The sequence below is a fragment of the Scatophagus argus genome, chromosome 19, assembly GCF_020382885.2.
Source record: "Scatophagus argus isolate fScaArg1 chromosome 19, fScaArg1.pri, whole genome shotgun sequence".
In the NCBI taxonomy this organism is placed as follows: domain Eukaryota; kingdom Metazoa; phylum Chordata; class Actinopteri; family Scatophagidae; genus Scatophagus; species Scatophagus argus.
Genome location: NC_058511.1, coordinates 3,149,915 through 3,176,688, shown reverse-complemented (window position 1 = coordinate 3,176,688; position 26,774 = coordinate 3,149,915). Strand labels below are relative to the sequence as shown.

General features: G+C 43.8%; 1 protein-coding gene across 4 annotated transcripts in view; it reads right to left on the bottom strand.

Moving 5' to 3' along the window:
- Nucleotides 1–26,774, bottom strand: part of ncoa1 (nuclear receptor coactivator 1) — a 51,556-nt gene that overhangs the window by 12,200 nt on the left and 12,582 nt on the right. For 2 of the 4 annotated variants that reach the window (XM_046372292.1, XM_046372294.1), the window contains exons 2-16: nucleotides 25,114–25,343; nucleotides 13,970–14,075; nucleotides 9,932–10,098; nucleotides 9,417–9,523; nucleotides 9,114–9,291; nucleotides 7,798–7,977; nucleotides 6,912–7,004; nucleotides 6,369–6,509; nucleotides 4,283–4,430; nucleotides 3,141–4,116; nucleotides 2,723–2,950; nucleotides 1,586–1,913; nucleotides 887–1,069; nucleotides 297–411; nucleotides 1–169 (exon numbers count right to left, since the gene is read on the bottom strand). In XM_046372292.1, coding sequence (XP_046228248.1) covers nucleotides 1–169; nucleotides 297–411; nucleotides 887–1,069; nucleotides 1,586–1,913; nucleotides 2,723–2,950; nucleotides 3,141–4,116; nucleotides 4,283–4,430; nucleotides 6,369–6,509; nucleotides 6,912–7,004; nucleotides 7,798–7,977; nucleotides 9,114–9,291; nucleotides 9,417–9,523; nucleotides 9,932–10,098; nucleotides 13,970–14,058 — 3,102 coding nt within the window. In that variant the 5' untranslated portion in view covers nucleotides 14,059–14,075; nucleotides 25,114–25,343. Of the gene's footprint in view, nucleotides 170–296; nucleotides 412–886; nucleotides 1,070–1,585; nucleotides 1,914–2,722; nucleotides 2,951–3,140; nucleotides 4,117–4,282; nucleotides 4,431–6,368; nucleotides 6,510–6,911; nucleotides 7,005–7,797; nucleotides 7,978–9,113; nucleotides 9,292–9,416; nucleotides 9,524–9,931; nucleotides 10,099–13,969; nucleotides 14,076–14,430; nucleotides 14,846–25,113; nucleotides 25,344–26,774 lie in introns of those variants that run through there. The other 2 variants (XM_046372291.1, XM_046372290.1) reach the window with 2 other exon arrangements.

The window sequence follows — 26,774 nt, the reverse complement described above, 5'->3', positions numbered from 1 at the left end:
CTGCACCAGTTTGTCAATACCCAGGGCCTTGTCCAGCTCAGCCAGTTCACTCTCATCAGTCCCACTGAGGAAGGAGACGAGCTGCTCTAGCAGAGCTTTCTCGTCGTTTCGGCCTTCAGGCGTGGTGGGCGGGCCGAGCACTTCGTCCAGCGTGTAGGGCACACACTGCCTGCTCGCACAGAGACACGAGTTCATGCGGTCACGTCAGTGTCAACGACTTTGTTTCTCCCACAACCTCAGAACACAATATTATGGTCGAGCGACGACAGACAGATTGAGACTAGAGTAGTACGTACTCTTGTGGTGATGCCAAGGGGGCCTGCAAAGGCGCCCCGAGACCATCGAAGGACAAGGTGTCAGACAGCGCCAGAGGCTGGAACTGGGAGTCTCCCACATCCATCTTGGTTAGGCCTGAAACAGATTTTGGCAGTTTTAAAAGTAGTAAAGTCACCCTATAAAAATATGTTAGCACTGAATTTTGACTCAAAATAATCTGATTCAATAATTATGTTTGAATTCTATAAAATTCACATACAGTGTGAAGCACCTTGCATTATTCTGAACAGTAACTTTTGATGTCACATGTTCACCTCGCTGCTAGGATGGAGCAAAGAGCTGCTCTCTTCTACAGCACTGTGCAAAGCTACGTCACTGGTGGGGTCACATATGTAACAGAGGACACTCTGACCACACCCAGTGGTGATGATCAGCGTGGTCATTTAAGTAAGGGTACTGAAACTGTCAGCCTACAAAGGTCAGCTCAACAATGCCCGGTCGCGGCTCGGTGTTCAGTTACAAACCACGCGGTGGGGAGATCATTTTCAAGGACGTTTCTGGAACACTTTCTGTGACAAAGTGCAACACTTATGACTATTGTCTTGTGTACCAGTGCTTGAACTGAAGGGGTTGATAACTTCTGCCTCTGGAAAGGGACTGCTGTCTTTGGGGTTCTGGAAGGGGTCTCCCTGTCCCTGCGCCTGCGTCTGGCTTGGAGTGGAGGGGCTGCAGAAATCAAAGGAGGACTGACTCTGGAGGCTGCAGCCAGAGGGCGGACCGACGTCACTGAGCCCTGGGACAACAAACACACATCAAACAAGCACAGCAAGCGGGGAAAAATAAACAAACAAATGAAAAACTGGTGAAAAAAAATCTTTAGTTTAGTAACCTGATACACATACTCACACTTTAAGACTGTTATGTACAAAATACAAATACATTCTGCATTTTTCTGCAGTGTAAACAACACTGGCTGCATGAGTGGCATATTTACATTGCAATACATCCTAAAAACCACTAGGGGGCACAGAGGCTAATAACATGCAGGTAAATAAATGAGGAAATATCAAGACTTGTCTGGATCATGCTATCAAACTACCTTACTACTATAACAACTGATGCTACTAAGACTACTACTACTACTACTAACAACAATAATGATAAAATCAGTTAGAAAAAACAAACAAACAAAACATTAAGAAATCTGAGGAAAAAATTATCTTGTAACTGCTTTACATGATAATGGAAAAAATTCAAAACTCTGCAGATTAACTTAAATATTGTTAAAATATCAGAGCTGAAGCCGTACCTCTGTTAGGAGTGCCGGGAGGCTCTCTCTTCACATTTATGCTGCAGGGAGTGCTGGCCTCGCCGGGCTGCAGCTGAGTGGGTGACTGCAGTTTGAGCTGGGGGGAAGGGGAGTGGAGCTGGGGTGACGGCGACTGCAATTGCGGAAGGGACTGGGGCTGGGACAGGGGGGACTGGAGCTGAGCTGGGGGCTGGGAGGCTGGAGACTGGAGTTGGGGGCCTCCTCCAGGTGTTGTTGAATCCTCACTGCCCTGTTTGGCCCCACTTGGGCCTCTCAGGCCAGGCAGCAGCTGGGTGAGAGGGTCCATGTCAACAGGTCCACCAGACATCTGAGGGCAGGGAACAGAGAGCAAAGCAGAAATAAACAAAAAGAGATAGAGGTGAGGAAGATGAGGGTGACGAGACAGGATGGAGGAATGAATGGTGCAGTAGCATGAAAGAATAAAGAAATAAAGAATAACAGGTAGCAGGATCAGTAACAGAGAGATGGGGAGGCAAAAGGTCAAAAGCCAGCGAGCTTCAAAGGCTGCAGCTGGTAGCTGAGCCTACACTGGAGACAAAGTCCAAGAAAATAAACCTTCAACATGATTTACAACGGCTGTCAGGCCAACGCAGGAGCAAAGCTCAAAAGAGGAAAGTTAGCTCACACGTTACCTGAAGGGGTAGGGGTCACTGTCATGACACCCGTCATGCACATGAAGGAGTCTGATGAATGTTTATGACTGCTGTCATTAAGTGTCCATTAAGTTACTCTTGATGCCACATTGACATTAAACAACATAATTTGTAATAAACATGTCATCTCAGGCCTTACTATCAAGCTTAAAGAAACTACTGAGCTTTACGTGTTAACATTCCATTAAACTGCCATGTGTGGTTGGCGCTGACATTATGTGTCATCAGATCACTAGAACTGTGTCATGTACAGTTTTATTGACCCCAACTTCAGAGGTATAATCTCGACTTGTCATTCAGATGACAAGAAATAAGCACCAATGTGATTTAGGCAAACTAACTGTTAGCTGATGCTAAATGTAGCCACCTTCCTTTAGCTAGTTAGCTCAGCTAGCCACGGAGCTAGCTCGGCTCGAGCAGTTAGGGGCATTACAGATTCCCACCATACTGACGACAACTGTACCGTGGAATCTCTGCTGTCCCTGCGGCTGTCCCTGCGGTTCTCTCCGATGGGGCTCGATTTGGGACTGACACAAGCAGAGCTGCTGGAGATTCCTGCAGGTTTGCATGCACCCCCTGCTACAACATTAGACACTGTGCAGGCTGTGCCCTCCATGCTGGCTCTCTTCTCCACTTTCACCCTAACAGTCTGCAGGCTGAGAGCAGACGGAGGAGGCAGGTCCCCCAAGTCCTTCAAGAACAAATTACACATCATAGGTTAATAACACAGTTCTTACAGTGTATTAGTGATGATGATCTGTTATTTAGCAGAGGTATACAGTATTACCACCTTTTAATTTGAGATAAAATAAAACACAGATTTTTTTAAGTCCTAAGTAAACAAATAAAACTCAATGAAAACCTGCACATTCATTGGTCACCTTTTCGTCCGTATCCAGGAGAAAACGGAGCAGCTGATGGTCCTGTGGCTCTCTGGACTTGGGAGCTGCCGTGGTCAGTGCCGGGCTGGCAGGCGGCTCCTTCTTGATCTCTACTTGGGTTTTGTTTATGCCTTCCTCGCTGCCGGCAGAGGCATCGTTGGGACTGCTGTCCTGGAGTAGCCGGTGCAGGATCTTATGTCGTTCTGTGAGAGTGCTGTGGGAGGCAGGGCACTGAGGGGCGGGAGGAGGGTTCGGGGGATGAGGTGATGAGGTGCAGTGGATGCTGCTGTTGTTAGATTCGACTCCTGTCCCATTGCTGTCCAGGAGCTGATTGGTTCTGGGGTTACCCAGCTGTGAGGCAGACGGAAGGGGGGCTTTAACAGAGTCCTCTGCCCCTCCTTCTCCTCCCTCTGGGGGTTTTGCCGACGGGGGCCGAGTAGAGGAACCGGTGGGTGTACTGGCTTGTCTCTGAGGGACTGGGGAGGACAAGGAGAAGGACCCTGTTGACCCACCACTGCCGCTGCTGCTACCATCACCGCCAGACTGCTGCCTGGTGAGGCTGCCTCCACTGCTTAGTGCCCCGACTGGGGAATGGAGGCCCGGTGTGGAAGGAGAGAAGGGATTCCCCGGTACCCGAGGGCTTCCCCCTAACCCAGGGCTGGCCTGTGGCATCCTGGGTGACATAAACGAGGTAGGGGTGGCTGTGAGTGGGCTGCTCAAAGGGGAGGGGCTGCTGACCTGCGGGGGACAGGTCCGATTGGGCGTCAGGTAGCCTGTGGGTGTGGATGAGTTATGTCCGTGAGAGGAGGTGTTGCTGTTGTTGGGGTGAAGGCCCGAGGCGGGGAGGCCTGAGCCTTGGGTCCAGTTGCTGCCGGGAGGAAGGGAAGGAGAGCGGGAAGGAGTTTGGGCAAGGCTGCCAACGTTCGATGGAAGGCTGGGGTTAGTGTTTTCCTGAGAGCTAGCAGTGTTGTGTTCCCTGTGAGAGAGGAAGGGAATAAAAGCGGTCTTTCTCACCACGCTGATTCATAACCAATTGGGACATTATTACGTATCAGGATGGAAAAGAACCAATCTGAGATTTTGTCAGTTGTTTTGAAAAGGATCTTAGACGTACCACTGGAATACATTTTGCAACACAATACCTGTCAATAGTGTGGATGCCCATAATGAAGGGCTGTACATCAGGGTTGGGGGGGCAGCAGAACTTGCAGCGGGTCTGAGCGCTGAGCGGGGTGCCATCACTCAATGTGAAATGGTACAGTGGGCTGATAGCGCTGCCATGAGTCATCACTGATGGGTATACCAACACACACACACACACACACACACACACACGAGACTGCATCAGACTTGCTCATCGTTTATCATTTCAGAAAAATTTCTGATTTATCATCGCCCATTGTAGTTTTCATTCTTGAATGATAACGAGACACAGCCTGCTTAGAAGCATTTAATTTTCGTGAACAACTCGATCAAAGTGGCTTTTCATATACAGAACAAACTTACAGGTTATGCATTTATAAGGTCATGGAGAGAAAAGACAGAGACACCGACTGTGGCCATATTTCATACCAAAACGCCACATGAAGCACGTGAACGTTTTTTCCCACAGTGACAGGGGAAGGCACTGAATCGCTGCAGCCATTGTGCCTAAACAGGCAAATACAGAATTAAGACGATCACAATAAGAATATGAACAAAACCTTTACAAGAAACTGAACTGACTTGGTGCTGCCTAACCTGACCTCTGACCTCCTTGTCTGCATGGACTTAAACTGTGTGCTCGGCGAGACTCTCTGAGTGTGTGATTTGCTGATCCTACCGATCGACTGGGAACAAATCCTGCAGCTCGGGCTGCGGCTGCACCCCTATGTGACCACGGATACACTCCAAAGCCTCCAGTCCGTACTCTTCATCACGTTGTCAGCACCCGAATAGCAAGACGGTCTGAGTACGCCGTCCAGATCGGCGGTGATTCCCAAATGCTCCCAGGGGATATCTTTATGCCAGCATTAGTTCTCTCTGTCATGTACCATGGATAAAGTCTGCACCCGCGCTACAGAACATGTCTTACAAAACCTAACTGAACTGATGAAAATATTCCCTTAAGGCAACGCCTGAGACACACAAAGGGCAAGACAACAGACAAAAACAGAGTTTAGACTCTGTCTCATCTCAGCTTGTTCAGGTTGTTTTCTTTTGTCAGACATATCCAGGCTTTAAGAGCTCCAACTCCTGCCAAGCTGAAATGCTTTGCATCAAGGTGTTGTCCCGCACATAACTGATTTCAGTGCAGGGATAACACTGCTGTCTTCTTTTCATCGTGTTACCGACATAAATTTGTTTTACATCTGCGGACAACAACAACAACAAAAAAAACAAAAAACTGTCTGCACTTGAAGCAGCCGACTTCGAGAAGACAAATTGCGTTGGAAAAGATGATGGCCTTTTATGCTTCACCTGTGCCCTGCCACATGGCATAACTTCAGATCGGATTTACTGGATCCATATGTTAACATATAATAAAGTTCCAAGTTTTTACCACATGTGATCAACATACTTCAGAGCACTTTGATATAAAACATTTCCATCCTTGAAGTTCAGCTGCAGACCTTTAGAGTTTAAGACTTCATGTGGGTATTTTGTTAACACTGCCCTGGTTTTAGCAGTTGGAATGAGACCGCTTCAATCCACCTTCAGTCCACTGACTAATCTATTAATTGATCGACAAAAATTGTCAAAATGATTCAATAATGACTGAATCATTTTAACGACCTAATATTCAACCAAAAGTCCCAAACATTTGATGGTTACTGGGGATAATTTGCTGTCTTTGTCCCGATGTATGTGTATCTTTTGGTTTTGGTGTGTTGGTTGGTCAAAAGTTTGAAAAAGGTCACCTTTACTTCAGGATATTATGGATGACATTTGCACTATTTTCTAACAATTCCTCAATCAAGCAATCAAATGATTAATTGACATTTGGAGCCCTGAAGCTCTATCTAATATGATCCCTGTTCTTCTGCCATCTCGCCTTTACAATCCTGTGCTTTCCACTACACATTACATCTGAGTGAATCTCCTGCAAGTATGAAAAGTTACTGCAGTCTAGCATTCAAGTCATTCTATTATGATGGTACTGAAGCAGTGTTGAAACTCCGGTAACCATGACAAAAGCTGGCAGAGAGCGTACAATTGATTTCTGAACAATCAATCGCTGCTACTCACCCTCATGCAGCAGCTTCTTGGCGTGGGAGGGCTCTTTGCCCTGCGGCTGAAAGAAAGCGTAGATGCACTTCCTGACCAGGTCCTCCCAGCCAGGCCGGCCTGTCGCTCGCAAAGCACTCGTTTCTATGGAGATGATCTTCCCTGAAGCCGAGCAGAGCAGAGCAGCACACACGCACACACACACAGAAAAGATCAGTCTACACGGATTTCAACATCTGCAGGAGCCTCCGCACATTCACGGTGATCCCTCCAGACGTTTTCAAGTTGGAACATTTTCTGAAATTCTTCTTAAACTATGGACATAAATGCATCATATTTACATGACATATAAAATGACATATAAAATCAATATGTAAAGCTTGCTAGCTAGGATGAAGCTCTACTATCCTGTAGTGGACGAAACCCAACAGCGTAACCATGGAAATGATCAGTCTCTCTGACCGCACCGATGTGCTGTACATCTCAAACATTCCATCAAATTCCAGCATTTCAGTGACTTTTGGGAATCCTGACTGTGATATTAAAAAACTGCGTGTGTGTTACCTGTGGGGTCCTGCCTCGTGATGAAAGACTCAGTGCTGAAAGCCTGGGTGCGAGGTATCCGACAGGCAATACAGATCAGGCAGCTCTGCAGGTCTGAAGAAAGAAAGGACACAAGCCATCGGGTTTGTGAGAAACAGATGCGACTGTTGTCTCAACGGACGTCAGCGCTGCCACGGAAAACAAGCGCCACTCTTTGGTTTACACTTGCCACATGCCTCTAAATTACACATCTTCTCAAACTCGGAGATTTGGTTTTGCTGTATGAATATAGTAAAATTAAAACAGTCAGCCATGCGAAGCGAGCTGTCAATCGTATCTGTGACGCAAACAACGGACACAAAAATAAAAAAGACGCAGGATAGAGTGAGTGCAGTTCTACAATCCAAATAACCAAATACAGGCAGCGGTCAACAGCACACAGTACAACACGCTGTGCAATGTTATCGAGGCCACTCCAACACTGACTGCACGAGAATGTGGTCATAACTTCGTTTTAATACTATTCAAAACTTTCACTGCCAAATCGATCATTTTCTGGTTTCTGGTTTCATTGTTGACATCTCCCACATTGCTCGCAGACAGAAAATAATTAATGAAGAAAAAAAAAAACAAGTCTCACGAGAACATCTGAAAACGTGTTTTCCTCCTCTTCTGGCTGCTTGTGGGTTTCACACAGTAAATGAATAAACAGCAAAAAGCAAACGCGCTGAGCAGCATGTATGTGTTTCACTCAGTGGGGCACCAAAAATGTTATCCCCTTTTACACTGTGACCCACTAGTGTACATATGAGCCACCGGTGACGGACAACCTGATGAACATGACGCCTCCAACCAGGGCTACTGGCCAGTGTGGAAGCATAAAAAGGATGGAAACGGACGGACATACCCTCCCCCTCCTCCTGCACGCTCCGCGGCTGGGAGACGGTGAAACACTGCATGATCTCGTACTGCTGCCGAGCCTCCGGATTTTCTGAATCCACCTCGTCCGGCGGCCTCTTCAGCATGCGACAGTTAAAGGTGTGGCTGTTTCTTCGGCCAGGTTCCTGTGGCCACGGCACACCGTTAACTGGACAAAAAGGATAATACACGCAGGGTTTAGTGCTGATCACTGAAAACACAATGAACACTTCCCTTGGGAAAATGTTAAAGGCAGAACCCAACCGACGCTGGAGTTTTGGTGCATTTTGCCATTCTCAGAATCAATGCATGTGCTTGTGCAAGCCCTTCAAGTCTCACAAATTTATAAGCAATTTAGGCCATTTGTGACATGTAACAAAAAACTGACATCTGATTTCTTGCATTGGACTGCGAAGTGATGTTTGTGCGCCAACGTGTTTCCTGCCAAATGTCCTCTTGCCTCATTTCAAATGTATTTTTCAAGGCTGCTTGAAGATGCTTATCTCGTTCATGGTTAATTTAAAGTAATCACTCCTGGCTCAAAATTAGCTCAGCGGAGATTTGCAGATGCCACACACCATATTATGAAGAACAGTCCTTGATTGTCATCTCCAACAACTCTGGCGAAGCAGTCATAAGCACTTCTTTGTTTTGTGTATTTTCCTCATTTTGCCCAACTGTTGAAACAGTTCCTAAAACAAAGCACCGTGAAATCACACGCTGAAAGACGGTCCTGTAAGAACGATATGCATGTTTAACTGTCTAAGTTTCTCTGAAGTTTTGAAGGGTGTCTGTTTCCAAGGAGAAATGAGGGCTGCAGCGACAGGCACAATATTAAAAGAGATTACAAGATCAACAGAAAATCCAACTGTTCAACCTTGTCCTCGACTGCACCGTTGTCTTTTGTCCTTAACCCCCCCCAGAAGAGATTGCAACGTAAACTACATTGCAATCTCTTCTCAAGGTTGTAGCCAAATATTAGAATAGCAATAGTGCAGAAAGTCTGTAAAATTTCTATAGTTGGTCACAGCTGTACAACAGGATTTTTCATCAATAAAGTAAAAGTTAATTATCTGTACTGAGGACTGCATACTGATGCTTCAGCCAAAGCATCCCTGAACTTTAAATGCCTCCTTTCGTTGGTATGGAAACTGTCAAAGGTAAAGATACCAAAAATGTAATAGCGAAATATCTTAAAGAATAATAACCACTGGCATTCTTAAACGTAGCATATAAAGCACTTGACAGCAGATGCATGCACAGCCAGTGTTCTCAGTTAAAACCCACAGTTCCCAGCTCACTCACCCAGGCTTTTGGGCAGCAGACTGCGAACAAATTCATTGTGGTCTCCCACATGGAGGATGCTGTAGACGCTCGAGGTCATCAGCTCCTCCTGAGTGTATCCAAGGTAACTCGTCACGTTCTCGGAAACAAAGACGATGCGGCCCTCCCGGTTCACGACGAAGAAAAACCCATCAAGGGCCTGAACGAGGAGGAGGAGGAGCGAGAAGAGAATCAGACTGCGTGTGTGTGTGTGTGTGTGTTGTGCTGGAGTAAAAATCACATCACAGGAGAAGGTGTGTGTGTGTGTGTGTGTGTGTTGTTTACCTCTAGCAGCATGGGCCCCAGTGCCTCTTTCTCCACCAGCCCCTGGCTACTGGAGGAGATGTCGCTCTTCTGCACGTCGTCATCTGGAGACAGAAGAGCTGCTTTCTCTGCGTGGAGGAGACAAACGCAATTCAGAAATCTGAATATGGACACAGAAATGTCCTGGAAAATACTTTTTTAATTCCTACGTTTACAACGTGTACGGACAAACAACTGTAAGGCACCTAGAAAGACCTTAAAGACTATCATCAAACAGACCTCACATTCCACACAAGATTCATGATTTCTGAATGTCGATCTGTGATAGAAACGGAAAACTGAAAAATCCACTGAGGACAGACTGTTGTCAGAACATCTACAATTTGGAAAAGAAATTCATTTCTAAAACATGAATATGAGAAGGTGAGAAGTGATGTGTGACATGTATGCAAATGTATGTGGTTAAGCGCCTCACACATCAGTCCTGTGTGTGTGTGTGTGTGTGTGTGTGTGTGTGTGAGCGCGCCTTCCTTCACCTTGCTCACGCCGTTTCATCTGCTGGATTTGGTCCACAGTGCTCTTGAGGATGTGGCACTTGTCGGGCTTGACGCTGAGGCTGGCGATGTCGCCCATGTTGGATGACAGCAGCTCCGCCAGCTCCTCGATGTAGCGGCACTCCAGCTCTCGTCTCCGCTTCTCCACACTGCAGGACGGACGGACAGACAGAAATAAATAAATAAATGAATGAATACACAGCAGCTGTAGACAGCTATGAGTTTTAAATGTGATTTTTTGTCAAAAATTTAGACTGAGGAAAAGATAATAGACATAAGACAGGAAGAAGAAGCAAATCTTCACGACAGAGAAACTTCAAATGTTTGGCATTTTTGTGTTGATGAATCATTCCAGCCATTTAAACCTGAAAACAACTTGCTCACCAGGAACACTATTTGACAACACAAAAGGTTCCTGAGGTGTCGCATTCACGAGAATGGGATGGATGTGAGGTTTCTGTAACCTTGACTTTTTAGCCACCAAAATTTAATCAGTTCATTATTGGGTCCAAGCGGATGTTTGTGCTAAATATGAAGAAATGCCAACAAGGTGTTCATGAGATATCACATTCACAACAATGGGAGGGACCATCCAAAAGCCCATGATGCCTCAGGCCTCGGCTGCCACTGGCACGGTGAATTAAAAATGAAATAACTGCATGAAAACCTGATCTGCGTGTGGGAAAAGGCCCACAGTGAGAACTGCATGTTGTTATTACCTTAACACGTCAAACTGTTGTGCTGTTTCTGTGGGTGACAGAAGAGTGAGGAGGTGAGAAGGCAAAAATAGGAAGCTGACGAGAGAGCAGAGGATGTGCTGAGACAAGTAGAACTTTAATAAGCTGAGAGGAAGACAAGAGGAAGACGGCGGGACGGGGGGAGATGGAGGCGGAGAGGAGGAGATTTTAAACTGTTTGTTTTCCAACAGATTAGTCGATGGGCAGGAAAGTAACAGGCAACTATTTTAGTATTTGATTAATCTTTTCAGGCATCTTTTTTTTTAAAACACGTACTAAATTTCAGTGAGAATAAACTGAATGTGTTGTGGACTGCCGGTCGTACAGCTCACGCATTTCAGAGGCTGAAAAAACCGAAACAATAACAGGAAATTAGAATAAAATGACAGAATTCACTGCAATGCACAAAATGAACCAAAGCCACAAATCTTTGCATGTCATTTAAAACTGATGCAGTGATTCCACACAGTATCAGAAAACACTTTGGACTTTTGCGTAATACCTTTTTGCCAACTGCTGACCTTCTGCACAGCAAATTATTAATTGATCAATTAAGAAAATAAGTTCAGTAAATGAACAAATAAAGAAAATAACTGCTTGTTGTGACCATAATTTGTACTGGACTTCATTACTCTTAATTAAATGTAGTTTACTGGAGCACTGAAACCACAGTTCAAAATGATGACTTCATGAATGTGAACTGACGCTTGTGCCTTTATCATAACAACAGGTGGTTTAGATTATCAGCGTCTCAGGTGATGTACAGGTAACATCACAATGTGCTTTTCAGGTTCAGCACTTTAACACTCAGCTGCCTGTAACACGATTCTGCAATATGTGAAGGAAGTCGAACACTGACACCAGATATTTAAAAAGCAACTTAAATCTGCCTTTAAATCCACTCTCTTTGGGCTCCGTGCACAACCTCGAGCTTAACTTCATTCTCCAGTTCCAATAACATACTTCCAACCCAACGAGTTACAGCAAGGTATGTGGTAAACATGAAAAAAGGAATGTGTGTGTATATGTGAGTGTGTGTGTGTGTGTGTGTGTGTGTGTGTGTGTGTGTGTGTGTGTGTGAAACGACAACAGCAAAAGTAGGTCAGTGCGTTGGCCAGCCAGAACACACAGGCGTGGTGACCGAGGGAGGGAGGGAGGGGGAGGAAGGGGGAGGGAGGGGGAGGACGCGTGCTGCTGTGTGAATGCGCAGGTCAGTGGCTGCGTGTAGTTGCTGTAGAAATGCTAGCTGGGCTCTTACATCAGCTTACATCAGCTACTGGGCCTTATAGAGACACAGAGACACACACACACACACACACGGTACACTGAAAACATTCATTCCTCAGCCACTACATGACCTGACTAACAACCTACCCTAACCTTAAAGCTGCATCCAACCCTAAGCCGAACATCAGGGCGGAAGCTGCGATAAGATTTTACGTTTCCCCTGCTTATTTATTCAGCCTACACACATACAAGATTCCACGCACAAGACAGCATTCACAGGCCTCTCAGAGTCTCCGCCGTGCTTAAAATGCAAGTGAGCGATGTGCCTTTGTGAGTCACAGGGTCCACAACTACACGGCAATGTGACAAGCGTGTGTTTAGATTCCTAAAAATACCTTCACCACAGGGAGTAGATTAGCCACGGGCAAGATAATACTGTTTATATGATTTAACAACTTTCATTCAATAATCTCTCTGGGGCATCACGTTATCTAACAATGTTTGTGTAACTAATGTCTGATGTTTCTCCATGGCTGCGACAAATGTTTGTTGCCTAACTAATCAGCCGATCAGTTTCTCAATCAGTAGATCGCTCATTCGGTCTCCAAAATTTATTTTGCCCTACGAGCGATGCAAAAGATACTGCAATTTCAGCTCTAATGTCCTAAAAAATATGAACTGAGTGGAATGCAAATAAATAAGTGGAAAAAAAATAAATAAATAAATAAAAAAAAATCCACTAGCATCTGCAACTGATTAAAAACGTAGCAGAACCTATTCATGTATTAACTTTGAATAAAGCAGTAAAATGTCCTGACTGATACTGCGATGAGACGTGTTGGTGTCTAAACACCTAAACACAAAGATCCTCACACAACAACCAATCAGCATGTGTTCGGGCAGGTTCACTTCCCATTGATCCGGACTTGAGTTTGACACTTGATCAGCAGGGACATTTTATTACACTACTGGTCAAATTACAACATTAATGGGTTACATTTGGGACCATTTTGGGTGCATATTTTGTTGCATTTTAAGGAAATCGGTACATTATTGGGTATCAGAATCAGAATACTTTACTAATACTTATACTTTACAGAATACTGATCCTGGGGGAAATTAGGTTTGTTGCAGTTGCTCCAACCAACATATGACATCTACAGGACAAAAAATATTATAATGAAAAATAGAAGAAAAGATATATCTAGAATATAAAAATAAACCTAAACCTAAAATCAGAATTCCTTTATTTATACATACAAATACATACAAAAAGAGCAGCAAATACAGTGAAATCGCAATGACTTCCTATTGGCTATTGGGGAGTTGAAGCTAATTCAAAATGCTGCTATTAGAACACAAACACATTTCTCACATTCTTAGATCCTCACATTGACTCCCAGTTAAACACAGAACTGACTTCAAGCAGTCAGTCTGTACTTCTTTCTCTCTTGCTTTAAACTCTTCAGTGTTACTTATTTTATCAAATAGGATTTTTTTCTACACTTTTATTAAACTTGTCTGTGTTTTATATTTACCTTATTTGTTTATTTTTCTTGTGTTTTTGCCTGTAAGGTACTCTGACGAGTCGATTTGTTTATGGTAAGCTGCTGTATAACTTTAAAACTTTAAAGCTTTCAAGGTGTTCTGTTAATTCAATTATGATGCTCAAATAAATATGTTTATATGACAGCGTTCGCATTTGTGTGTGTGTGTGTGTTTGTGAGGTGAATGTAAATTATTTTTCCATTTGCTTCGGCGCTTCACATTACGATCACGCTTACGTCAGATCTCTTCCTTCTGTCAGAAGGAGCAACACAGTGTTGCTGTGAGGCCCTGAGGCACAAAATGACAGCATTACATCAAAGCAGAGATGAGAAGAATCCCGATCATCACTGGACCCGATGCTGCTTTTACACCCCACTTGTTGCCGACGCTGCTGAGCACACCGCGTCACCTCAGTTCACATGTGGGCGTTGAGCCTCTACAATGTGTGTGTGTGTGTGTGTGTTTTGCCTGGTGTTTGTAATGTCCTGTCACGTAGCTGGGCCTTTACCTTTGCCCTGATGTGTCGCATGGCGAGCCCTTCCTCTTGCGTGACTCTGGCGTGGCAGGATCCAGAGGGTTTTCCCCTACTGCGCTCATTTTCAGCTTCAACTGACCTGCAGAAGAGGAACACAAAGCAAAGCAAAGAGAGGTCAACAACAAAGTTAGAGCAATAATTAAACCCCACAGCTCAGCTTTTCAGTTTGATTGTTCTTTTTAATGCGATCAGAGCAGGAGATACAAGCACCTCCTGAAACTGTCACCAAAGTGATTTATGTTTGGACACCTGCATAACGCCAGTCGTGACGTTCACAGAACAGACGGCTCACTTTGTTTGTTTCTGGTCCACACTTTAACTACAACAAATCAAGCAACAAACAACCATGAACAAATGATTTATGAATAAAGCCCATTTGGCAGTTTGGGGTTGGACGATGTGGCCAAAATAAAGAAATAATATTTGATGACAACCTGTAGAAGAGTGACGTGAAGTCATTCGTCCAATCAGCATAGCTATCCAGACGGCTGCATGACTGTGGATCTGCTCATCATTGAGGTCAAGGGAATTTTGAAAGCAGAAGTAAGAGAACATTACATATCGCCACAGAAGGCTGTGGACACCTATAGGACAGATCACAATTTGAAAATCATCAGATGCCCACTGCTAATTTTTTAATATTCTTGATAACATTGACAGAAATACACCACGTCACAAGTCGGGGCATCACAGCACATTAAATAATCTAAAACAGGAGGGGGTCTATCTCAAAATGACACACAATAAGTCACCAGTGAAGCTAACTTAACAATAATAACAATAATAAACATTTCATTTAAATAGTTCCCATTATAGTATTTATTTGGATTGATTCACATATAAACATTTAAATATGTATTTGGATGAAATCAGATCCACAAAGTGACATACAATTAATAACAGTGCAGTCACAACAGCTTTGCAACAAAACCTCCTGTTGGTGCTGCTTCGACTCTAAACGTTTTCTAACACTGCAGCGTGTGCGATTATTGCCGTTAATTGAAATTATATTGAAAAGCCTCAGTAATATTCCGTCTCGCCTGTTTCTGACATTCCTCTTCAATCTTCCTTAATGGAACAGTGCCTGTACTTTATCCACCAAGTCCACAGCCTGCATCTCCCCTCGCTGCATCAGGAGGGTAACCATGACAACAGGAAACGCTGCAACATTCGATGAAGCACACCGTGGACAGAAGACAGTCAACGGGGTTCCTGCACGATCCATTAAGCCAAATGTCAGAGTTAAATTCCTTTCGCTGGCAACGGAAATTGAATTTAAAACTAATTTATCGATGCAAACACGCACGCAAAGCTGCAAAAAGGAGCAAAGAGTGAATTTCAGTTGTGTTTAACAAAGCTGAGAGACAGACGGGGTTTATTGTTTCATCACGAACCTGTTGTTTCGTCTGTTGACAAAAACATGGTCTGTAAAAGAACGAAAAAACAAAAAAGAGGGACTAGGAGGCATAAACACGCATGATGACAAAAGATGGGCTCAGACTTCTTAATCCGTGAAACCACATCAGTGCTGTAAGCGCCTAAATAAAAATCTGAAAATCACAGGCATACACAAAAACTAAAGACACACACAAAACGGTTTAAATCCACCGGCAACCCACACACACACACAAACACACAAAAAAACCCCAAACAAGCCGCCATTGTCACAGTTTTGGTTGCCACCGCGGGGCCGGGTGCCCACAGGACGCTAATCCTTCTTGACTAGCCTCGTTTACATTTCACCTTGAATCACCCCTCTCCTCCTCGGCCCCTCTCCTCTACGCAGCACTTAAAAAAGATCTACCCGCCACAGCGAGGAATGAGAACACGGCCTGCACATTGGCACTCGGTGAAAATACAAATCAGCCTCAGCCGTTTCTGAGTGATCGGGTTCAGCGTGTGCTTAAATATCAGCTGAAACCCAAAGTCACGTGATCACACGAGAAAACCGATTTATCAAAACAAGCTCTGCACTAAACAACACGCGTCACAGCTTTTAACAAAAGGCACCAGGGTTTTGTGTGTGTGTGTGTGACAGAGTTGTGCAAAGTGGTGCAGTAACCATTGAGTATTTTCTTTCTTTTCCAATCTATCTCTCATTAAAATCGTCCATAAAATTTCAGAAAGCAGCACGTTATTCAACTGTCCTGTTCTGTCTAACAAACTCTGTCACATGTAACTGATATTGGATTTTTGCAAAACAACATTTGATATTCGGATATTTTCCAAATGACGCTGGTTGATATAAGTGCATATTTTCTCTCCATCTTACTGAAGAGAACATCATCATTATTATGTCTGCTCTTATCATGATGACCCACTGACATGAGTAGACGTTAAGTACAATGCTTATCAAAATTAGCACACACTACATAGACAAAAGTATCCAGACACCCCTCTTCATGGGGCTGTGTTTCAGGGTTTGGGCTCAGCCCCTCACTTCCAGTGAAGGGAAATCTTAATGCTTCAGCATACCAAGACATTTTGGACAATGCTATGCTTCCAACTTTGTGGCAACAGTTTGTTGAAGGCCCTTTTCTATTCCAGCATGACTGTGCCCCAGTGCACAAAGCAAAGCTCCATAAAGACATGGTTGGATGAGTTTGGTGTGGAAGAACTTGACTGGCCCACACAGAGCCCTGACCTCAACCCCATCCAACACCTTTGGGATGAACTGGAACAGAGATTGTGAGCCAGGCCTTTTGGTCCAACATCAGTGTGTGACCTCACAAATGCTCTACTGCATGAATGGGCACAAATTCCCACAGAAACACTCCAACATGTTGTGGAAAGCCTTCACAGAAGAGTGGAAGCTGTTAGAGCTGCAAAGCTGTCTGTGTATTGGTGTGATGATCAGGTGTACCAATACTTTTGTCTATATAGTATATGCAGAAACTGCAACAAAACATTTAGGGGCACTTTCACTTGAAAAAATGACTGACAATTAAACGGCAAATTTTCTGATTATCAACTAATGTGAAGTGACAGCAGCTGTAAGCAGAGGCGAGAGGCTCCATCCATCCAGAATCAAAGTGCCTCCATGTTCATTTGTGATGTTGACAAGTCCAAATGACATCTGTGTATTTCTGACAACAGATCAACAGCTTTTCACTAAAGAGCGAAAATAAGGTAGAGGAGTTTTATTTCATACCAGGCAACCACAACTACATGTGCTGCACTACAACCCTGTATGGATGAATTTATTTATCAGTTCAAACACATGATTATGCTCCAGCTGTGTGTTCATAACAAACCTAACAATCCATTTCCTTACAGACCGAAGCAGCATGAGCGATTTGGCTTTAAGTGTATGCAGTTGATAAACTCGTCCGCCTTGCACAACATGTTTTTTTAATGCACCCTGTCCTTTAACAAAACACTTTTTAAAAATAAAGCTAAAGGACAGTGTGCAGGAGTTCTCTTTTCGCTTGTCCATGGATATTTTCTAATACACCACACACACTCACTCCAATGCACAAGCCTTTACATCCTAAAATGTTTTCTGGCAAAAATGCTGATTAATATTAATCACACTCACAGTGATAAAACTGTTTGGCTTCTCTTCTGGAGAGTCGTTAGCTAATGCAAGCTTAGTTATTGTAACTAAACTGCTGCAGAGCAAAAGTTCTTCCTCAGAGGTTTTTGGGAATAACCAAACAGCTTGAAGTGCATCAGCACCTGCTTCTGGACTGGATGAGGGTTGAAACAGACTGGGAAGCAGCCCAGGGAAAACAAAGACAGGCTGCAATCATTTCTGTGATCTGACCAACAGAGACGCAGCGACATCCATCAGCCACCACATTACAACCACTGACAGGTGAATAACAATGATCATCTCTTTACAAAGCAACGCTCTGCTGGGCTTGGCTCCTGGCATTCATGTGGAAGCAGACCAAGTACACCCCCCTTTACCGATGATAGTGCAGCTCCAGCAGGACACAACACGTCGACACACTCTGGTAACAGCCTGAAGAACAGGACAAAGAGTTGAAGGTGCTGACCCGAACCCCCCAGATCTCAATCAGACCAAGCATCAACAGGAAGTGCTGGAACAAATCACAACCCACAAAACCCAAATCAGCCACAACGTTGAGACATGGTTTTATCACCTTATGACAGGTGAGGTCCTCTCTTTTTGACTTTTCAAGCTGTCTTGCCATCATACAGAGGGCGGCAGCAGCAACAGCAGCATGCAGTATATACATAATGGACTTATACAGAGTGCCTCACTCTGCTATAAACATGCACCGCAGAGGGGAAGCCAGCACCTGTTCCACATTAACCGTTAAACTGATTTTTCAAAACACCCATATCCTGTTATTAAACAATTTACACCCAGTAAAGTGCGGACTTTCACGCATGCATGAACAACTTCTTAGCAACACATATAAACCCAAATGTTGGTAAAGTACTGGCTCTGGCATTTTAACTGCGACTTCTCCATTATTACTCCTACTACAACGTGGAAAAGCAGCGGTCTTTCATCATCGTCTTTCTTCAACATTCAAGAGCCTCGATCAGTAATTTGAATCTGCGGACTAACACCACCCAGCGATGAAAAAGAAATTAAAATAATCGCATGAGCCACTTTCTCCTTTATGTGTGTGTGTGTGTGTATATATATATATATATATATATATATATTTCTGCATTTCTGCAGTAAGACTGACATTTTGTTCTCTTTTCTCTCTGGCTGACAAATTACTGCCTGATGCATCTGCTTGATGCATCTGTTCATGCAGCCAGTTATTATGCTTAAAACATAAAGATTAATATTCTCTGCTGCTAAACTGAGGCCTTCAGTGACCTTTTCTGAATGGCAATTCAAATGGCTTGCACATACATTAGATTTAAAAGACATATGACAGCTTTCACAGCTTGTTCTCATACATCCTCCCCGTGTTACACGTGACTAAAATAATCATAACTGGAGCGGTTACAGCTGCAGTTTTAGCACAGCCTCGGTCACACTTCCACACACAGCAGTCTTGCAGCAAAGCAAAAGCGAAGGTGAAAAAACACACGCAAGTTAAACAACTGATCCACACACCTGTAGGCCGGGTCAGCTTCTTGCACCTTCTGACCTCACAGCCCCCCCGCCCTTGATATGTGACGTATGGTGGAGCCTTCAGTCACCGAAGAGGAAGAAGAACAAGCAGCAGTAGTGGCAGCGACAACGAAACAGAGCCAGAGAGCTGAAAAACACAGCCCAACGCTCCCACAGGCTCTCCATTACAGCCGCCTGCTGTCTCAATATCTTTAGGTTTGTCTTTCTCTCAAAGCTTCCTCCTCCTTCGGTTCATTCCACAAGCTTTACTAATCACTTCTCTCACACACACACACACACACACACACTCAGTAGTGGCAGTGTATGGCTTGCATGGGGGGGGGGTAAGGAAGAGACCACCAAGAAGGGGAGCAATGAATGTGAATTAGCAGGGGAGAAGAGGGAGGAGAGAGTAAAAGATGGAGGGAGCCACACTGACACAAAGATGCATTATTATCCTTATGAGTCCACCTCATGTACATACAAGCTATCACTCATCTGCATTTTCATTATTTCAGCTTCTTTGACATGCAGAGATGGTGCACACTAAAACTATCCACGTCATGCCCACAGACAACTTCATACTTTTTTTTTTTTTTTTTTACATGCATACTTGGAAGACAGGTGAAACAGAAAATATTTTCTCACCACCCTGCTCATGCACACAGCGTGACCCCTCTCTGCTGACTGACTTGGTACGGCCCATGAGAAGCTGCTCAGTCACTGTTGCTACGGCCCACCCTCTGGAATATAGGACATGAGGAGAGAATGTATACAGCGTCAGTCAGTCGGGGCCACGGTGCACCCCCTGACTCCTGGATTGTACGTCACACGTGATGACATGTGGACAGGTGGAATCTTGTATGCCATCACGATCGCCAGCGTGCAGCTTCACTGCATCCCAGACAGCAGGTTCAATTGAGCAGCATTTCTTTCTGAACGTGTCTGCACGTGGCCTCCACACGAGGTCAGGCTGAGGGTCAGCTTACTCTTAATTCAATCAATAAACAAACTGACTCTGCCATTATTCTGCTATTGATAAACAATATCCATGCCGATACTGTGTGATTGTTAATTATCTGTGATGATCCTTCGCCCCTTTAAATCAGGTAATTTTCTACATGTGATATTTCATAACCAGCACATTTACGGTGATTTACATTGCTTATTTTGAGAGACTGCTGCAGTATTACTTTTCCAAACACAATGTTAGTCTGTCTGCATGCATAATTTATCTAAACCTGTGGTTTCGACAGTCTCAGACTGTGGGCCTCCCCTCAGACAAAGCTTGGAAAATGGCACCCCCTTCATCTCCCCTTAGTTAACCTGCTTCAAGTTCCTCTCAGCTCCTGGAAAGCTGTGGGGTCGTGATTGTTATTTGATCCCATAGATACAACTGAGTTGTGATCGCCTGGTGTTGCCGTTTTCACATAACTTCAGAATACATAAAATAGGTCTGTACTCAATATTTTACAATAAAATTCGTCTAAAGTACTAGTAGACAAATTTAGGCTATTCTATGTGAAGTGGATTTAATAATGAGCATATTCACTATTGCAATATTTTTTCACTTCCATTCACTTGAGGGTCCCCTGAAACTGTTTGGAGCCCACTGGAGAGGCCGGCCTCCCAGTCTGAAAACCTCTGATCTAAACCAAATGAATCAAACTGCGTCTGAGGAGGGTTCACGAGTCTTTGGCTGGTGTTTCAACACCAAACACAGTTTATGATTTAAAATCCTGTCTTAATAATAAATTATTTAACTGCTTTAACATTGTTTCTTAGAGAAATCAGGACAGCACAGATGGGGTTACATTTCCCACTTCTATGTATTTTGCCAAAGGAAAAAAAGCACTTGCTTGACTTGAACGTACAGGTGCAGCAATGTGCTGACGGTGTGTTTGAGGCACATCAAAGACAAAATGTCTATGCCTTTTCTCAATCTGTATCAACACATGCATAGTTTCACTGCTCAGCCTCCCCCCCCTGAGGAGTACACATGCTCCTGAACGTAATTATTTTTTCAGTTTGCTTGTATCTACTACAAGTAAATGCGAGTGAAAGACTCACACCATCTCCAGACACAGTGCAACAACAAAGTCCCACATGGCTGTATGCACATTTATGCAGAAAGGTGCATCAAAACCCAGGTCTGGTCAGCTGCATCTTCTCATCCGTGGTTCTGTTCCATTAAGAACAAAGCAAACCAAGCTAAATACCACAGCGGTATTTCTTTCACTCACTTTATTTGTTCTACATCTGCCTCACGTCAACATGTCAGTGTTATTGCTGTATGTTAATGCAGTCAGAGGCACAGACTCGTCAGAAAGTCTGCACGCAGCATCAACGCAGACTCGTCAAAGAAAATAAACAAACATGACTGGCGCTGCAAATTAAACTTTCATTACCAATTAATCTGTAAACACTGTGATGGATTACCTCTGACACGAACAAGATTAAGGCCTTTCATGTTGTAACACAGAAAGCAAAAGCCGTGTGGAAAATGTTGAAAACTCTATGGAAAACACTCTGGAAAATGGTCAGGGGGAATGTATACATGATATGTGGAAAATGGGTTTGAAAACATTGGTGTGGTCCTGTAAGAGTTTGTGAATCTCAGCTGAATGCCCTGTTAAATTCCAGTCCATTGTTTCCCACCATCTGTGTACACCCAGATCCAGGATGTTTACCAAGAGTAAGAAATAACCTTGGACTGCACACAGCTCCACACACACGCGCACACACACATGCACACACTACTACAGTAAGCCAGACTCCTTGGTGTATAGAACACACAGCATAAAGCTGCGTACAGTGGTGAGTTACAGCTGGTGGACTGTTGCCCAGAGTCACTTTTCCCATCTGTCTGTGGGAGCAGAAAAGTAAGATCCAGTGGAAGATGCATAAAGAAGACGTTACCTACAGACTAGAGGTGCATCAACGGCAATTTTCTTCACCGATTCCCGTTTCCAATATCTTTGGAAGTGTTCCGATTTTTATAACTGACAGCATCTACAAACAAAAATCAACTTTTCTTCAATGCAAAATCTTTACTTTCATAATAAAAGAAATTATTAAACTTTACAGTTTCCCCTAAAAATAAAGCAAGCAAGGAAAGATCTACAAATAATGAGTGAAAATGAGCTGTACACCCAACTTTATCTGACATATTTTACTTAACTTAACTGACTGACTAATTTTACTCAGCACACTTACATGAAAAACAAATGCCAGTTACTCATGTCATTTTATAGTATGCTTATAAATTTTCACAGAAATTTGATAAATTACCTCTTTTTGCCTCTTTTTAACCTTTTCCGTGCTCAGTTTCAGGACCGTGGAGGGGCAGCAGGAGGGAGCTTCCTCCTGTGCCAAAGCTTCTGCTGCAGGGCTAAAGCCTTCACTTTACAAACAGCGGCGAAACGGCACACACGAGTTCTGCTTGGTCTCGAGAAGTCGGAGCATTTGTTTACCAACCAACTGTGACTAAAACTTAAAGCTATCTCTGCGCACACACGCCATCACTTGCCACTCGGTCTCTTGCTTCACCACTCGTGCACATAAGTACTGCTGTATTTCTTAAAGGAGCCACGCTACACTGTTAACACTGTCTGGCACTGAGCTCTAGCTAGCTTAAGCATTAGCCGCTTTTCCTTAACTTGTGAATCGGAGATACAGGAGACTGAACGGCTGGTATCTGGTCCAAGTCAAGAATGCGGAAAACCGGTTGATTCTGGTCCCTGGCCAGTCGATCGATGCATCTCAACTACAAACCATAAACTAGAATCACCATCTTGCAGTCAAGTTGCATTTAACATCCATGTCTGTCTAGAATCATAATAAATGAAGCTCTGATAGAGAGCTTCATCACACACAGTAGAATATCACCTGAAACTCAATGTTAGCAAAACCAATGAACCTGTGGTGGACTACAAAACCTCAAATAAGCTGCGGATTCTAAAATGTGGATGCTTCACACGTTCATCCCGGCAACACAGAAGATCAATACGGCATGGATACAGCTTCAAGGTGGACACTCAAGACTAGTGTCACCAACTCAGTATGTGAGCACGTGTGAAACCTGGTCACAATCTGCCCTTCTGTTCCCGAGTCCTGCTGCTGAATAACAGACAGAAAACATCATGATGTCGTCATGTCATCATAATTAGCTGATGAATGAAGTTATGGCCAAGCATGTGTTCTGTGACCTTTGACCACCAAATTCTAACACTAATCTTTTGAGTCCAAGCGGATGCCTGTGCCAAATTTGAAAGACATTCTCTTCTTGTGTGTGAGACAGAATGGGACAAACAGACCTACAGACAATCTGAAAACATAATGCACCCTGTCCACAGAAGGGGAACTGGCCCTTGTCCAATTCTAGGTGCACAGAAAGATGTCCATTCCAAGTCCTAAACATGGCGACAAAACACACCTTTCAATCTGTCAGTAAAATTAAGAATCTCTTTTTAAAATAACAGGATGACGGCATCCATTTAGACAGGCTGATCTGCATATGTACCGTTCTCAGTGCCTACGTGTGTCACTGCTCACCTAATTTCTCACAGAGCATTTTCAAACTGCCAGACTGATAATTCCACATGAATATTCATCGTTTATTGGACTTCGCTGGTCTCGGTGTAATTTGGAGTGCGAGTGTGGGTGTGCGTGTCCTCATTTCAACTTGTCAAACGCTAAAGGGAGGCGCAGTCAGACACGCTGGGATGTTCAGAGCCGTGCAGTCGGTTTGGGGCCACAAATCTCAGAGCACACAGCTCAGGGGAGTAAGGCTGTGAGAGAGACAGAGAGGTATTATCTTTCTTCTCCCTCTCTCTTAACTAATAATTTAGCCTGAACTAACTCGTCCTCGTCAAAATTAAACTGACAGACCATTAAGTCCGCAATGAGACAGCAAAGCCCTGAGCCGTTATCTGTTTTGCGTACTGAAATGAAAAAGTGTTGGTCGCTTCTTATGAATACTGACACTGTTTCCGGGTTTCGGCATCTCTTCTTCCATCAAACTTGGTGTAAAAGGAGCATATGTGTGGCCGATTATTCACAGAGCAGCACGTTCAGCTCCGCCCCCAGGCAAAATGCAGATAATTCACACACCTTTGAGCAGGCTAAAGCATCCTTTCTACTCTGTGGATCTGCCATCAAAACGGCCGACTCCCACGACGCTGAGGCAGAGGTTTTTGTCGAGACAAGGACTCGTTCGTTAGCTGAACTGTCGGAGGTTGGACAGCATCTTCTAGGTAAGAATCTAGTTTTCGTTATGGAGTTTCCATGTTCCCACGCTTCACTTCCACTGCTTCACCTCCATCCCAGGGTACATCCTGTTCTAGATATTACTTTATAACATTTATTTCACCACAGAATAAAAACAGTAAACGATCATCCCTTCAATCACTGCTTTACAATCAATGGACAAAAACCTCTCAAATATGAATATTTGCTGAATTTTTTTTGGATCGTTCATCTTCTAGAACAAAATGAATTCGATGATGTAATTTTGAGCTCTCAGCAACTGTGATGGTCGTTTTCATGATTCAATTACCGGTATTTGGGAGATTAAATCAGCCACTGAAAAAAAATAAATAAAAATAACTGACAGAATCAAAGATGATTAATACAATCTTTAGATGCTGTCTCTCTCACAACCTTAGAAAACAAGCAGCAGCTCAGCCATTGAGTCCCACACTCAGTTCAATACAGCAAAATAACCAGCTCCTGTGTCTTACTTTGTCTCTCTGAATATTAAATATTGACCTCTGTTCACCTCCACCAGTGCCATCCTACAAACATGGCCTTAAAGCTTCGCTGGAAGCTGAGTTCGCTCCAAAGTCATAAATAACGCATGCATATTCAGTCAACAAAATCAATAAACAAACATGATGGGAATATTCTAGGAATAATGAATGAGAATCAGCCTTGAATAATAAAAAAAGCTACATATTTTCTACAAGCCCAAGACCTAAAGTATACAATCAGCTACTAAAGTTACTAAAGAGAGACATATTCCCGACACTCTAGCGGAGCACACAAAACTGACTGGCCACACTTTACTTACTTGATCTAGGGCTCCAGTGGGTGAGTCATGTGGTGGCTGTGGTGGCCTTGTCCAGGGCTCAGAGCAAAGATAAAGGCGGGAAGGGGATTCTCGGGGTGAGATCAGTGGTGGACGAGCAGTATGGAGTCAAGATGACGGAGCGGTGGTGGTGGTGGTGGCGTTATGGCTCCACGGCCGCTCTGTCACATGGCAGCATCCCAGGTGCTGGGAGAAGCCGAGTGGCCTCTGGACTGAGTGAAGAGATTAGAAACGTAACACTGTTAGGGTACATCTTTGTACAAATTATGCTTTACTCACAAGTGTTCAATTTCACATCATGGAAATTATTAACAATCATCACACAATCTACACACCAGGAAACACCTCAAGTATGGTGTAAACAAGAAAACAGGAGTTCTATAATGGTGCACCCTAAGTGGACAAAATTTCCCATAAAAGTGATCGGAAAATCTGTTTTTAGTTACCAAAGGTGGGGGTATCTGAACCCTAATTTCCCTAAACTACTGAGAGTCGTCACTGTCGAGAGCTCATGCATGTGTGCAAGCTGTCTTATGCTCAGGTTCTCCTCTAACTCTAAGTTTGGGCTTTCAGGGAGGGCACAGCTCTAAAGTAAGGGGTGCGCTTGATTCATCACACAAGACAAAATGAGAGCATAATTGAAAAACAGAATGCGGCACAATTGTTTTTTCCTGATTATCTTGTTTTTTATAACTATGGGAAGCAAAAGAAAAAAAAAGAAAGAGGAAAACATGACTGGAGCAACATATTTTTTGAGAACTTCATGTGTAACACATATGAATCATCATTAATCAAAAAAAATCACAGGTTAATCCATAGACCCATAGCCTGCCAGTGCCACATGCTGTAACTAAGAGGAGTGCAGACATCCCCTTTAATAATCATTCTCAGCACACGCAGAGCAGAAATGTCTGCATACTGATTCATCTGCTCCTGATGTTTGTGTTTCTTAACAAGACATCAGCTTAATATCCGCAGACAGCTGGCTAGTTAGGTACCCAGCAGGTAGGGACAGCCTGCACACGGCCAAGTCGACACACTGTTATGTCAACTTCCATGGCTTCACCTCTCATAGTCGTAACGCCTCATCAAAAAACACACACACACACACACACATCGGTGGGCAGAATCTTCTTATTTAAGACTTCCTGTCAATGATGCAACTGTTAAATTCATTGAGAGATAAACTGGTAGATGCACATATATTGTAATTGCTCATGTCACAGTGTAGCCGGCTGTCATGAATGAATAGGGTGAATGGAGTCAGCTATTACGAATTTTACCCGCTGACTAAAGTAACGTATTTGTGCAGGTTGATTTTATCTGTGCAATTACTTTATGACAGCATTGCATGCACATTACATAGACAAGAGTACCGGGACAGCTAATCATTACACCAACAAGGACTGTGCATTCTAAATACATAAACATTAATATAGAGTTGAGGTCAGGACTCTGTGTGGGCCAGTCAAGTTCTTCCACACCAAACTCATCCAACCATGTCTTTATGGAGCTTTGCTTTGTGCACTGGGGCACAGTCATGCTGGAATAGAAAAGGGCCTTCAACAAACTGTTGCCACAAAGTTGGAAGCATAGCATTGTCCAAAATGTCTTGGTGTGCTGAAGCATTAAGATTTCCCTTC